The sequence below is a fragment of the Platalea leucorodia genome, assembly GCF_965183815.1.
Source record: "Platalea leucorodia genome assembly, chromosome: 3".
Lineage (NCBI taxonomy): Eukaryota > Metazoa > Chordata > Aves > Pelecaniformes > Threskiornithidae > Platalea > Platalea leucorodia.
In genome coordinates this window covers 105,061,153-105,075,417 of record NC_138825.1, presented here as the reverse complement: position 1 = coordinate 105,075,417, position 14,265 = coordinate 105,061,153, and the positions used below count along the sequence as shown (strand labels likewise).

General features: G+C 40.7%; 1 protein-coding gene across 1 annotated transcript in view; it reads left to right on the top strand.

Annotated features, from left to right (window-relative positions):
• ARHGEF10 (Rho guanine nucleotide exchange factor 10) overlaps positions 1-14,265 on the top strand; it is a gene marked incomplete at its 5' end in the record, with an annotated part of 108,347 nt that overhangs the window by 11,106 nt on the left and 82,976 nt on the right. The window contains 4 exons of the mRNA XM_082305495.1: positions 9,070-9,240; positions 10,563-10,853; positions 13,066-13,132; positions 13,184-13,236. Coding sequence (XP_082161621.1) covers positions 9,070-9,240; positions 10,563-10,853; positions 13,066-13,132; positions 13,184-13,236 — 582 coding nt within the window. The remainder of the gene's footprint in view (positions 1-9,069; positions 9,241-10,562; positions 10,854-13,065; positions 13,133-13,183; positions 13,237-14,265) is intronic.

The following is a 14,265-nucleotide window of genomic DNA, read 5'->3' as shown; positions in this document are numbered from 1 at the left end:
ACAAATAGGTTAAGTTATTTTTAAGTGTGTGAACAGGTTGCACACAGTGCTCTGGGAGCGTTAGATGGAGTTTTTGTTGGGCAAAAGGAACCTGAGGCAGCGTGTCCAAAAAGACAAATCGATCCCCGAAGCCACGTACATCTTCTGAGCCCCGCCTGGACCGTTACCATGGGAGGAGGCTGAGCGTATGAATGCCTCCAATGCTGATAAGGAGGTCGGATGCTTTTTGGTGTTCAAAGTGCTGCTTTTGGGAATGCCACCCAGTGCTTCAGTTTTGACATTGGTAGATAAAGGGGTGTTCAGCCTGGACCAATGACCCAGAATTCAGGCATCCCTTTGCCTAAGTCATCCAAAGGTTTGGTCCAGGAAGTATGTACAGTTGTTGGCAAGGTAGAGAAAGAAACATGATCCAAAAATGAAGTCAAATCCCTTGCTACTTCATATCCAAAATGTGTGAGCCTGGTAGAAAGATGTTGCTAGACATGATCCAAGACCCAGGATACTTATGCTTTTGCTCTGGGTGGGTTTCAGCCCTTTTTAGTATGATATACAGTTTATGTACGTGAACTGTAAGTTTTCTTTCTGCAGAAGTGGGATCTCATGCTTCCTGTTTTAGGCCTTCAAGGTCTCTTTCTGCCACTTTCTGCTTCATGGGACTCCCAATTACTCTTAAAGTCCTTTCAGTCCAAGGTATCATCAGGTGATACAGCAGTTTCATGTTGCTAATTAGAATTAAACAGTCTGTATTAGAGAAATGCATATTCCTCAAACCATTAAACAGTAATTGCTTCAATGTAAAAAGTAATTATTTGGAAAACCAGACATTAATAGATGATATCTGCTAGAAAAAAATGTGAAGAAATAAAGAACAAGCCAGACTGCTCTCACTGGTGGAAATTTCCTTAAAAATGGTTGTTTTCTTACAAATATATCAACTACATGGTCAAAACTACATTTCCTAGAAAGTTTTCCATTTCATTTTTTCTTCACATGACCCTTGCATCCTAGGGTTAGTCGACATGCTCCATCCCTGCACTGCCAGAGCTGGATACTTCATTTTCTCAATGACTCTGTAGTCCTTCTGTTGTTTGATTTCTGTTTTATTAAAGCTCTCTGGTCTTCCCGTTCCCTGCGTGGACTGTCCATTTGGCAGTGTGTTGTAGGTGAGTTCAGCAGTTCGTAGGCACAGTAGCTGAGGCTGAGCTCGGCTATGCAGCAGTTATCAGCACCTCTCTCTACCCACAGACACATCAGACAGCAAAGTAGCTGTTGTCTTTTGACTCCTATACCTCATGTTAGGTGCCTGGCGGCATTTATACTAGTTCCGACTCTTAACCTTGGTACTATTAAGTGTGAAGTGTATTTAGTATTCCTTTAATACTGATGGAAAGCTAATAGCCTTTAACATGGATAGGTGTTTTTCAGTGTAGATAGGGATCTATCATGTATTTATGCAGTATTCCAAACAAGGGCTGTACATAAAAGCATCTCCTTTTAAGGACTTCACTTGCTGCACATCAACAACATTTCTTGGTGAAATCTTAGTGGTAGAATCTACTAATGCAGTGCTGAGGTGGAAGAGATCTGCTTGTCCAGGGACCAGGCTTGATCTACGTTTCTGGCCATGGCAGGCAATTACCAGTGTCGCCAGCGTGCCAAGTATGAAGGCAGTTAAAGTAAATGGTCACAAAATGCTGATTTTACATAGCAGCCTTTCTGATTATACCTTAGCCAGCACTGAAAAGCATCTTGTGGAGTTACAAAGGAGTACAGGTCTTGCTGGTGTTGCTGCCACTACTCTCTGGACAACCTAGTTCATGTGTAACGTTTTTATTTTAGACTTTTGTTTTTTTGCAACTTGATTCTTTTAATTTTTAGCAAACTTTAAGCTTATTTTTTTAGCATTGTGAGTAGTCCGTAAGGTTCAATAATTTTGGTATTTGTAAATCTTTCCTAACATCCACAGATCTGGGCTTTATTTCAAGAAATAAAATTCTTTAGTATTTGGCATGCCGTTGTTAGCAGTATCTCTCTGAAACATGAGCAGGCAGATTCATTATTCTTTTGACTTGAATTTTGAGTGTGTTTTTTATCCAGAAGAATAATATCTGTTGTGCATGCTTGACAACATAATTAGTATGTAATGTGTGTATTTATGAAATACTAAAGAGGCATTTTTACTTATTTCTTTGTTGTTTATTTGCAGAGAGAGCCTGTTAATTCATGTGGTTTTGTTTTTGTTTCCCTCACTGGAAACACTTTTTGCATGAATGTGTACTGTTTAGTTTTGTTGTTTTTTTGGTTTTGTTTTTTTGTTGTGTGTTTTTTTTTTTTTTTTTTTTTTTTTGTGTGTTTTCCACAGAGACTTGTAATGGTGATGTTGTGGTCATGCTTTGGATGCGTGCAGGAGCTGTGTGTAATTAGCAGCATGCGTGTACCGCAGGGACCTGGGTTGCCTGCGGCGCCAGCTTAGCGCAACTGTGAGTGAAAGGGGAATGAAAGTCCTTGGCTCTGATCTGCTTCCCATGGGAAGGAGTGCTCACCCATGTGTTTTTGCATACCCAGTTTTGCTTTAGACTTCCCCCCCCCCCCCCCCCCCCCCCAGCAAAATAGACGCTTTCCACCTGCATGATGGTATGAGGAGCTGATTTATGGATGCCAGTGGTGTGCTGGCAAATGCCACTCTGTGACTTGAAAGTGTCGGTGAAGGGCAGTGTTTGCAGGAGCGCTTGCTCTTAAAGCCAGCCTTCCTCTTACGGGGTCCCTCCTGCCCTGCCCAGTCACTCCGCACATCTCGCCCCTCTCCCTGCACAGGTGCCGGTAGAGGTGTCATTTGGGGAAGGCAGAAGAGAGATGCGTAAGCCGGGTACCAGAGCGAAAGAATATTTAACTTCGGTTTTCTCGCCTGATACTGAAGAAGTCATGGTCACAAATGGGAGACATGAGCAGGTAGAAAATACTGCGTTGCTTTCTAGCTGTAGGAATGCGGTCTAATCAGCACTAAAAAGCTGGGAGAAACTAGAGGCTATCCAGTGGTGACCAAGTCTCTTAAAACCTTTCTGCAAGTTCCTGCTGAATACGAATCAACCGTCATTTTCCAAAGGTTTACAAGGTGGTCAAATCGGGGAACTTTTGCAGGTAAAAGTGTTTCCTAGCATAAGGTTCACCTACCTGACAAGCACCAAGCCTCTGCTACGAAATTCCACCTGAAATAAAAAGTGAAAAGCTCACGGACCCGTTCATTATGGAACACAGTCAGCATGGTATGTTTGGGCCCAAATGGTTGGTTTTACAAAAGTAATGATAACTTTAAAAATTCAATTATTTCCTGGTATCTGCACACTTCCATTTCTTATTTCTATCTAGTGCCTTGTACACTTATGTAAGGAGCTGGACAGATTTTAACCCTTTAGAAACAAGGGTCTGAAAAGGCAAGTGTGTCTCATCTGAGAAATCTTCGGAGTGTATCAAGATTAAATAATAAAGCACTCAGATTGCTATGCCTGGCTGTTTGCTTTGATTTGTAACCTTTGTAAGTTATCAAATTTTATAATACCTAAAAATATTCTGAGATAGCAAACTTTTTTATATTTTTCACTGAAAAGTTTTGCAGATTTTAAAATACTCAAGAATTTGTAGAAAGTTGAAGCATTCAGGGAATTCAGTTTGAAGGAAGGTGGGTCTATGCAGTCCCAAGTGTCTTGTTGCAATCCGAAATACATGAGTAAAAAAGATAAATGTTTTATAACTGCATGTTGGAATAAGAACAAGCAGCTCCTGCCAGTCTGTTTTAGGTTCAATTATTATTTTTTTTTTCCCACAAAATAATAAATAGATATTTTTCAGCTGAAGCATTGTACACTTATTTTCTTCATTGGTAAGGTGGTGATAAGGTAAAAGTGACTAAAAATGTTTTTAGCATTTAGGAAAAAAAAATTGGCATTCAGTGAATATACAAGATAGATTACACTCTAGAGGCCCCCCCCCCCAATTAAAAAAATTAATGTGTTGGAAGAAGAGTGAATGTTAGAGGGAGAAAGGAAAAATAGTTTTCCATTCTGAGCACATGCATATTTACCATGTCCTGCAGTCTTTAGAAAATCCTTTGTCATGGAGTCTTTCAAATATAATAGACACATTTCTTCTTTTTGTTCCATAGTTCCCTGCTAACTTTAATTAAAAAAAAAAAAAGACTATAACTGATTGCAAGGATGACATTCCTAATTATACAGAAGCCTTACTTCAGTTTCTAAAGATGTTTTTCAAACCTTAAAAACATAACATAAAATACTTATGTTTCTTGATGGCAGTGGGCCTGTTTATGTCCAGGGATTCCATGTTTGTTGTTACCATGCTCCAGACTGCTGAACTGTTCCTGCTTGGGGTTCTGTTTCTTTCTTCCTTTATCATGGTTTTCCATGGAAGAAAGTCAGTTGACTTCTTCAGGATCATCTCTCTTTTACACGATTGCAAGGGAGGACAGAGTTTTGGGGTGCCTTTTTTTTCCTGTGTGTTTGCACTGTATACAAAGTGCACTCGATAGTAAGTGCAGAGCTATTTTGTCTTACTTCTGTATCTCTAAAACAAACTGTTGAAGAAGACTATTAATGAAGCTTCACTAGCTTAATCTCAGCTTTAAAATTAATGTCACTCTTAAACTTGTAACTCTTTAGCTGTATTACATAGAACTATAAATAGTTTAAGGAAAACGAATGGGAAAGCAGATGGTGCCAAGAATGCTTTGCAATTGGCAGAGCAACCAAAAATTGTTTAAATTTGCTTATGCCCCAGCAGGTCTCCTTAAACACAGCCTAAGTTAGCTTGTTTTTGAAGTAAGCTTAAGAAAAAGTCATTTCACCAAATAACACGCCACAGAAAAAAGTCATAAATCCGTGTGTTGTGCTAACAATTATGAGCCTATATATTCCTTTTTCTAATCCTAAATTCACACTTTCACACTTAATTAAACTTGAAGGCAATTTTTCCATTATATCAGATTTTTTTTTCCATGCTTTAAAACTCCAAATAGAAATTTTTAGAAACGCAAGAATTTCCCTGAAGCATTTGCAAAGCAAATGCTGCAGAATGGTATTGGCATAAGATGAAAAAGTTTAATCAGTTATTATATTCTCATTGCTCTGGTTGGCACGGGTAAAGTTAAGGGTATGAGTAGTGGTGACAGCGCAAATTGGATTTTTAGTAAGTAATTTAATTATTTGAAGTAATTCCAGGCAGACTCTGTAATGCTAAGCAGTCTGTAGTTATTACTTTGGGAAAAAAAATAGTGCATTTTAAAATGATGTAAAAAACCAAAATCCGCTCAACAAAAAAAGTAGTTGTCCTCTGTGTGATTTGGGGGTGTGTGAAGGGGTGTGTGTGCCTTTGGAAATCCCTTCCTCACCCCCACAGTTTTTCTCTGCTGGCACACTTGCCTGGAAATGCACTTTTTGGTTCGATCCTTCTGACTTAAAGGGTTGGAGGAACTGGGACTTTCTTCATGAGCATGAGATTTTGCAAGATCCATGGTGGATTTTTTGTAGCCAGATTCAGCCCAAGTGTAACTATGCTGTGTGTCTTCCTAATTTATTGTAGCACTTCCCAAGTGCTTTTGTGTGTGTGTTCTTTTGACATAACACAAACAACTGTAGAAAAAGCACATATTTTCAAAACTGTAGTTATTCAAGATGTCTTTTTTTGTATGACATAATCTGTATTTATCTGCAGTGCTGAGCAGCTCTTCAGTTGAAGCAAAAAGCCCCCGCACCTTCTCTTTATTTTTGTTATTAAAATACTTCTTCTGTCAAATGAAGTAGTATGCCACTGACATTAAATGCTTAAATATTTTTATTAAGTATGAGACTGAAGGTATCAGTAAATTTAAAGGGTTAAAGTTTGTCTTTATACCTGTAGAATTAAGCAAATGCAGAAGTGATGCAAAGATGAAACACAGTTTTAAAACTTTCTGAAGTGAGGATATTTGTCTTCAGTCTGCCCTTTCTAAAGGACATGTAATCTGCAAAAGGAATTTCTCTTTTTTTTTTTTTTTTTTTCTTTTAATCTGTTTTGTAATCTTAACCCGCTGTCCCATCAGTGATGTGATTTAGGGAATCTTTCCAGGCTATAATGCCCAATTACAGGGTTCTGCGCCTTGTTTATTTCTTATGCAAAGTAAGTGTTTCTGAGTAAACGACACAGGGCAGCATTAACAGCCATAACAAAAAAAAATTGTGGCACCTTCATTTTTTTTTACCTGAGTTGAGAAAATGAATTCCTATGTTTCGGATTTCTTCCCACAATCATAAAATATGGATTGTTTGCTTTTTTAGGGGGTAATGGGGAGATATGTTGAAGGGGAGTTGTGCGTCGGTTGACCAGGTTTTGCTCCTGGGTCCTGAGTCATTCCTTTTGCTTTTAGTGTCTCGAATTACCTTTTTATGCCAGTGGCAGGTCTTGTCTGTCTCTGACAAATGGCACTGCGCTGGGCTTGAGTGCCTGGGGAATTGCATCAGCATAAAAGTGCTAGAGTAGAGAGTTATCAGGCATCTGATACCTAAGTTACTTTATATGCCCTGAGGAAGCATCTGGATCCAGAAGCTCCCTAACGCGGCAGCCACAGAACCTCAGAGGTGCCTGCTGCTCCCGCGACGTTTCCCTGCGCAGCTCGGACATCTCATAAGCATACACGCTTTTTCTTTTGCCGATGTCTAGACTTGACCTGCAGTGAGCAGGTGGGTTCGTGGCTCTCAGCTGAGCCTCGCTCCAGCACCGTCCCAGTTTCCTGAGTGGCCTAATCCTGCAGAAATGATCAACTCATTACAGTAACCTCATCTTCCCCCTCCTCCCACCATACCAAGTGCAGACAGAGCTACTGTATGTATTTGAAGTGGTTGCTGCTGTGGTTCACTTCTATAGTACAGCGAAAGGAGTGGCAGATAGCAGTGCATGTATGCAGAAATCGTGGTTTTGTGGCTGTTACCTGCTTGTGACTGCCATCTACTTACTTATCTGCCTAGCCTGCGTCACTAACCAACATTTCACACACTGGTAATCACAAAAACCACTCTACTTAGTATTTCACAGGTTTGTGTTTTCCAAATTTGAAGTACACAGTACTGAAAACAAAGAAACTGAAAAAACAGAAATAAAACAACACCACCATCCGCCTTTTCCTTCTTTTCCCCATTACTGTCAAGCAGCAAGTAGTACAAAGTCTAGTCAGGCGGATGCTGAATTGGGAAGAATGCCGTGATTGTTGTGAATCATGTGGAAGAGCTGCAGGATTTTTGCATCTTTCAGGAAAAAAAAAAATATTGCTAATGGACAAAAGCAAAAATGAAAAGGCTTAATCCAAAGGCTGACTTCTTACAGAAGGATTTTAAAAAAGCATCAAAACTAAATTAAATGTCCTGCTGCCTCAGCCATAAACTATGACAATAAATGCAGGATAACCCCTTTTTTGTTCCTTAATATTTTTGCAATTAGTTCACTTTTTCTCCTACAGAGAGGCTGCATGAAAGATCTTGTTATTTGTGGCTGTGATAAAATATGCTGGCTCAGCCTGCCTGAAGAAACAGAAGCCTTGGCAGGAATGCTGATTACCATGACAATCTAAGCGGTCTAGAGCTGTGGTTTGTGTGGGTTTTATCATAAAGGTACAAAACGTGTCCTGGATGGTAGAAAAGCTGATAGTATCATCATGACTCAGGAGATCCAATTGTCCTTGCAAAGACTTTGTTTTTCATATTGTGTACCTGAAGGGGGAGGGGTACCCTATCAACTTAATGTGTATTTTTATAACATATTTGTGTATTTATATATTTATCTATTTTAGTGTATATTTTTATGCTGCAGTTATGTGGGTTTTTTATAACATTTTTAATATGTTCTTGAACACCTGTGTAAAAGTTAGGTATTGATCATGGGTTCGAGGAAGAGCTTGGGAGGAAGGTCAGCTGGGCCAAAAAATTTCTACGGATGACATTTCTGCCTCAGGGGGATCTCTGATAAGAGTTTCTCCCCCGGAAGGTGACAGAGCAGCTAAGGCAGGTCAAGGGAGGGAGGGATGAAGCCCTTTTGTTTCGGGGAGCTGCAGTGAAGGTTTCTGGAAGCAGGGAGGAGGCTGGCAGGTCTGGGCATCCCTCGCTGCAGCTGCCCTGCTTATTCCTCCTCTGCGCAGTGTCTCTGACAGAAGCTTTGGATGCTGTGGGCAGGTTTCTTCCAATGTGAACGCACAGCAAAACCAGTGGTAGATAAGGCAAGGAGGAGTTCAAATCTTTTTGGGTTCTCGAGACTCCTGCGGGTAAGAAAAATAGCATGGAGGGAAACTGCCTGGCACTTCTTTCTGCTCCCCCTCCCCAGCCCCATTTCAGGTGCCAAATCTGTGCTGCAGGGTCTTCACAAGCAAAGACAAAAATACCCGCCACGCTCCCACTTCCTAGCCATATTAGGGTGTAATTATTTCAGCCGTTACTTCTTCAAAGGTAAGAACCGAAAAGTCACCACCCCCTGCCCGCCTCCACCAAAGTGCACCTTGTGCGTGGTAATAGGGCTAACGGCACGTTGCATAAGGTCGTTGGTTTAAAACTGTCTTAGACTGGAGTAGCAAAAACAATCTGCTGGTCTCTCATGATGTGTGTGAAGAAAGTTACCGTCACTGGCATTTTGACATTGTTAAGAATAGACTTAGAAGTTTGAGTTAGAAAGGAAAAATGACTTGAAGTTATAAAGTCCCAAAGTCCCTGTACAAATAAACTAGTCTGTGAACTTTTCTTGTTTAAAGAATCGGCTGCTTAGGTGTTTTCCTAAAAGTGTTTTGGTTCATTATGACAAAACCCAGGGTATTTGCATTATCAGTTCTTAATTGCTTTCCAAGTAATTTCATTGTTTACACTAAAGGATTTATTGAAAACTGCATGAGGTTATCAACATGTCAAGGAAGTTTTGTTCTGTTCCAGTTACCTAAAAAACTAAGTGTTCGTTGTATAAGCTTCCTTCGTAATGTGGAATGTTTACTGGTCCCATGAAATCATTATTAAGAGCAAACAACCAAAAGCGTGTCTTTCTGCACAGTTCTGGAGCATGAACCAAAAGCCACGGGTACAAACGATGACGAGGAGGATGAGGGAGAACAGTTTGACTTTGACAGTGGAGATGAGATACCAGAAGCAGACAGGCAAGCCCTTGTGCCACCTCCTCCTGATCCTGGAAATAGCATAGAGCACAAAGAGGCTGACGCCATGGGTAAGTCAGCCCGTCGGGCTGTGCCTCTGCTGGGCTAAATAGTCAAGACTGATTACAGGATGCCTTTTCTTTACAATGCAGTAAAAATACTTGTAAAAAGAGGTTTCCATGGAAATACCATACAAGTGTTTTGAATATTCCTGCTAGTTACACTCATGGTAGATTTGACAAGGCAGGTGACCATCACATGTAATTCTTGTGAGGTTTCCCATCCAAGTGTGACATCCAAACCAAAGGACTGGTCTCAGTCACAGTGCCATGCTGCAAGAAAACTTTATGCCCTTGCAGCTCTAATGGCATGTGGATGGCTTGAGATAAGCTCCTTTCACAGCTAAGCTTGCTGGTTGCTGATCTTAAGGTGATGTGCATAAAAATAAATGGAGTCTAAATGTATGAATTTTGTTCATAAACAGAAATCTTATTAAATATTAAAACATTTGTTACAACACATACAGATGTTCCCAGTGCTGAGGTGTAGTCTGGAAATCACTGTATTCTGCTTAAATGGACAACAGCTGATTTTGCTGACTTTGATCCAGTTTCCTTTTGTAAGCGGAGTCATTGTGCTCATGGCAATTAAAGGTAGATAACTCTTCGGTTTGACAACCTGGAACTTAAACACCATCTTTCCCTGAAAATTTGTTGCTTGCTCACCCTTTTGTGAAGTTGTACTGCCAGCTCAAAAACTTTTGATCGCTTGGGATGCAGTTCTGCAGCTCACTTCAGAAGCGCCTTTGATTCTGCTGTACCTCAGCTTGTCTCAAGAAATACCAGGAACTTCGTGTAACAGAAAATAATTTACTTTCAAAGAGGAGAACTTGGAAAGTTATTTTCTCTTCCCTTTTCTTAACAGAGCATTTTCAGGACTGTTCTTTCAGGAGTGTCCCTCCAGTGAACTTTTCCTCTCCTCATGGCTATTCCTAAAATGTTTCTTGTATTTGTGCTCATAAGATCCAAATTCATCTAGAATCCAGATTTTAACCTTCAGGGTTTAAGGCTGTTTTCAGCCATGTGCTTATGACAAGCAAAAGAGGACCCTGGCTACTTGTCAGAAATCCTCCTATTCAGGATTTATAATCCAGTTATTGTTTTTCCATAGGCATCCTTGTAACCCAGATTGTTTTGCTGCTGTTGGCATTCCTCATCTGTAAAATAGGGAGGATAGCACTACTGTGTGGGAATTTTATGAGTCATAGATTGTAAGCAACTTGTATAGTAAGGATCATATCAGTGTTTAGGATATTTCCAAAGAGCAATATTAAGCAGCTTGAACACATATGAAAAATAAAACTTCATTTTTTTGTTTAATTTTTCAACTAAAGGGGCTGATAATTTAGAAAACAGTGAGAAGCTACGAACATCAGAACCTGCTGCAGAAGGCACTCCAGCCAAAGTAAATCCTTACTCGGTCATAAATATTTCGCCAATCCAAGACAAGGATCCATCCTCATCACCAGAACCAAGTCCTCAAGATGAATGTGCCAGTCCAAACTTGTCTGGTGGATATTCTGTTCCTGTCCCCTGTGGCTATGCTGTGCCATCTAATTTACCTTTGATACTGCCAGCGTACTCCAGTCCTGTCATAATACGCAGTGTTTCTGTAGATGAAGAAGGTACTGTATTTATGCACCTTTTTATTTGAAGGGGAATCCTTTTTTAACTTCAGGTACCTGTGCTGTTTTGTGAATGCTTGTGTAGCACCAAGCCTGGACATCTGTGGGAGATTTTGTGTCAAAATAGAGAAAGAACTCTATCCTGTGGTATGAACTAAAATTTCTTGTCAGCCTTGGAAGAAAAACATCAGTTTATTTTTAAAAAAATAAAAAGTTCCTATGAGACTCTGCTTGCCGTACTAGGATTGAGATACCCAAGTAAAGCTGCATAAGAAAAAACAAATGTACGCAGTCAGTTCTTTCTCAGCCCTTCTTTAAGTTGATGATGCCTCACCTTTGTTTTGCTGGCACCGTATTACAAGTACAAGGGAGGACTCCTGTCTTATCTTGCTATTAAGAATGATTAATACTAATTCCCTTTAATGTCGTGAAATAATTTCCAGAGCCATCGTTCAGTGTTCAAGCCAAATGGTTTCTTCTCATACCTTATCATGCTTTATCTGTGTCCTGGCAGAGTTCCTGTCCCTTTTACCTTTTCTATATGCACTTCTGTTTGTTTGTTTGTTTGTTTGTTTTCCAATCCTTGTGAATTTAGAGTTGCTGTGGGATGTTTTCCTTGACGATATGACAAATTCTGTTTGTCTTTTACTACAATTTTAAGACAGAAGAGGAAATTTGAAAGGGAAATAACTATGGATTATTAACGAAACAGGAACAATCCCCCATTTTGTAACTAGAATTGGCAAAGCTGACAGCTTCATGTTAAGAGAGCAGGAGGAAGAGAAAGCTCCCCATATCCTGCCTTTTTTTTTTTTTTTCTTTCTTTCTTGTATTTTGAATGTACTGTTCTTTAGCTAGGTAGCAATTCTACTGTAATTCTATGTACTGTGATACTTTCTTTTTTTTCAGCCTTTGCTGTGTACCACCATTAGAAATATTGGCAAGTAAAAGCAAATGTGTTTGTGTGGTGGTTATTACCTTTAGAGGAATATATGTTTGAGAGATTAGAATTAAATGCATCAGACATTGTAATTTCCTCTTAACAGTTCTTATACCAAATTGCTGTGTCTCTGATTTTTTTCATTTGCAAAAATAGGTAGTGTGAAGAAACTTCTAAACTTTTTTAGACATGTTTGTTTAAGAATCATAGAATCATTAAGGTTGGAAAAGACTCTTAAGATCATCGAGTCCACCCATTAAGCTAGCCCTGCCAAGTCCACCACTAAACCATGTCCTCAAGCAACACATCTACATGTCTTTTAAATACCTCCAGGGATGGGGACTCAACCACTGCCCTGGGCAGCCTGTTCCAGTGCCTGACTACCCTTTCGGTGAAGAAGTTTTTCCTAATATCCAACCTAAACCTCCCCTGGCGCAGCTTGAGGCCGTTTCCTCTCGTTCTATCGCTTGTTACTAGGGAGAAGAGACTGATGCCCACCTCGCTACAACCTCCTTTCAGGCAGTTGTAGAGAGCAATAAGGTCTCCCCTGAGCCTCCTCTTCTCCAGCCTAAACAACCCCAGCTCCCTCAGCCACTCCTCATAAGACTTGTGCTCCAGACCCTTCACCAGCTTCGTTGCCCTTCTCTGGACACGCTCCAGCACCTCAATGTCCTTCTTGGAGTGAGGGGCCCAAAACTGAACACAGTACTCGAGATGCAGCCTCACCAGTGCCGAGTACAGGGGCACTATCACCTCCCTGGTCCTGCTGGCCACACTATTCCTGATACAAGCCAGGATGCCATTGGCCCTCTTGGCCACCTGAGCACACTGCTGGCTCATGTTCAGGCGGCTGTCAACCAACACCCCCACGTCCTTTTCTGCCAGACAGCTCTCCAGCCACTCCTCCCCAAGCCTGTAGCGTTGCCTGGGGTTGTTGTGACCCAAGTGCAGGACCCGGCACTGAGCCTTGTTGAATCTCATGCAGTTGGCTCCGGCCCAACGATCCAGCCTGTCCAGGTCCCTCTGTAGGGCCTTCCTACCCTCCAGCAGATCGACACTTCCACCCAACTTGGTGTCATCTGCAAACTTACTGAGGGTGAACTCAATCCCCTTGTCCAGATCATTGATAAAGAATAAAAATATTGTATAGAAGTAGATTATTCATTAGCAATGAACTAGTACAATCAGTTTCTTATGCTTAAATGTACCATTTGAATCACACTGACATTTTATTCCAAGCATTTTGCTGATTATATTTTTTTTTCTACTTAGCAGGTACACAGTCAGCAACTGAAGAATGTCATTGTAATTCTGTAAACTCAGAGGAGCCTCAAAATAGGTGATTGACAGTTGAGCATGTTTAATAATCTGTAAAACCTTAATTCCTAAGAATTCTTTCATTTGATAAATCTTTGATTTATTTTTCTCGTGTGACGTTTCTATGTTTGTTTATTTCCATTTTCTTAACTCCATAACTCTGGTTGCCTACCAAAATCAGCATTGGTTGAGGTGTCGTATGTATAACTGTGCATGATGTTTTTGAAGGCACTAGGTTTAATTTTTATAGAGTCATAGCAATGTTGGCTGCAATAGGTTGCTGGAGATCTTGTAGTCTAGCCTGCTACTTTCAGCAGGACCACTGCCAACATGCCATTAGATCAGTCATGGCTTTGCTAGCTGAGCCTTGAAAATCTCCAAGGATGGAGATGCTGCAGCTTTCCTGGGCAGTCTTCCCTGCTGTACTACCCTTTGGTGATTCCCTTCCCCCCACCCCCCATGTCCAAACCAAATCTTCCAATGTGCAGTTTGTTGACCATTTCTCCATGTGTATCATCTGGCACTGAAAAAAAAAACCATCCCACAAAACCCCAAAACAAACCCAAACCAAAAAAAACCCCAACCCCATCACATCTGTAGCTCTCTTTCAGATAGTTGTAGCTGCTGTTGGCTTACCCTGTAGCATCCTTTTCACCAGACTAAATAAGCGTCATGTCTTCCACCTCTTTCCTTGTAGGCCATGTGCTTTAGTCTCTGACTTCAGTTTCTCCACATTTCTCTAGAGGTAGCTTCAGTTTCTCCACAACTCTCTAGAAGGGAGGTGTTGGGAAGCCAGAACTGGACGTGCTGCTGCAGGTTCAGCCTCACCAGCACCAACCAGAGGAGGATAACAGCCTCGCCAAGCCTGATGGCTCCTGATGTAGCCCAGAACATCTCTAGTCTTATTTACAGTGAAAGAGCAGCTCTTACTTCACTGCTTTCTGAGAGAGTTTTCTGTGTTCTGGTAGAAGAATTCAAAAGCAAAATATTTCTTGAGATGGAAGGGAAGTGTTTTCAATTTCTTGACTAAAACTGTCAGACTGTTAAATAGATTATTAATCTCCTAATTATATACTGAAGCAGCGGTTTTGAGTAATCGGCAGCCTTGGAGTGGGAACTGAAAGGCAGCAAGATATTTATTGTCTTGTCTTCACA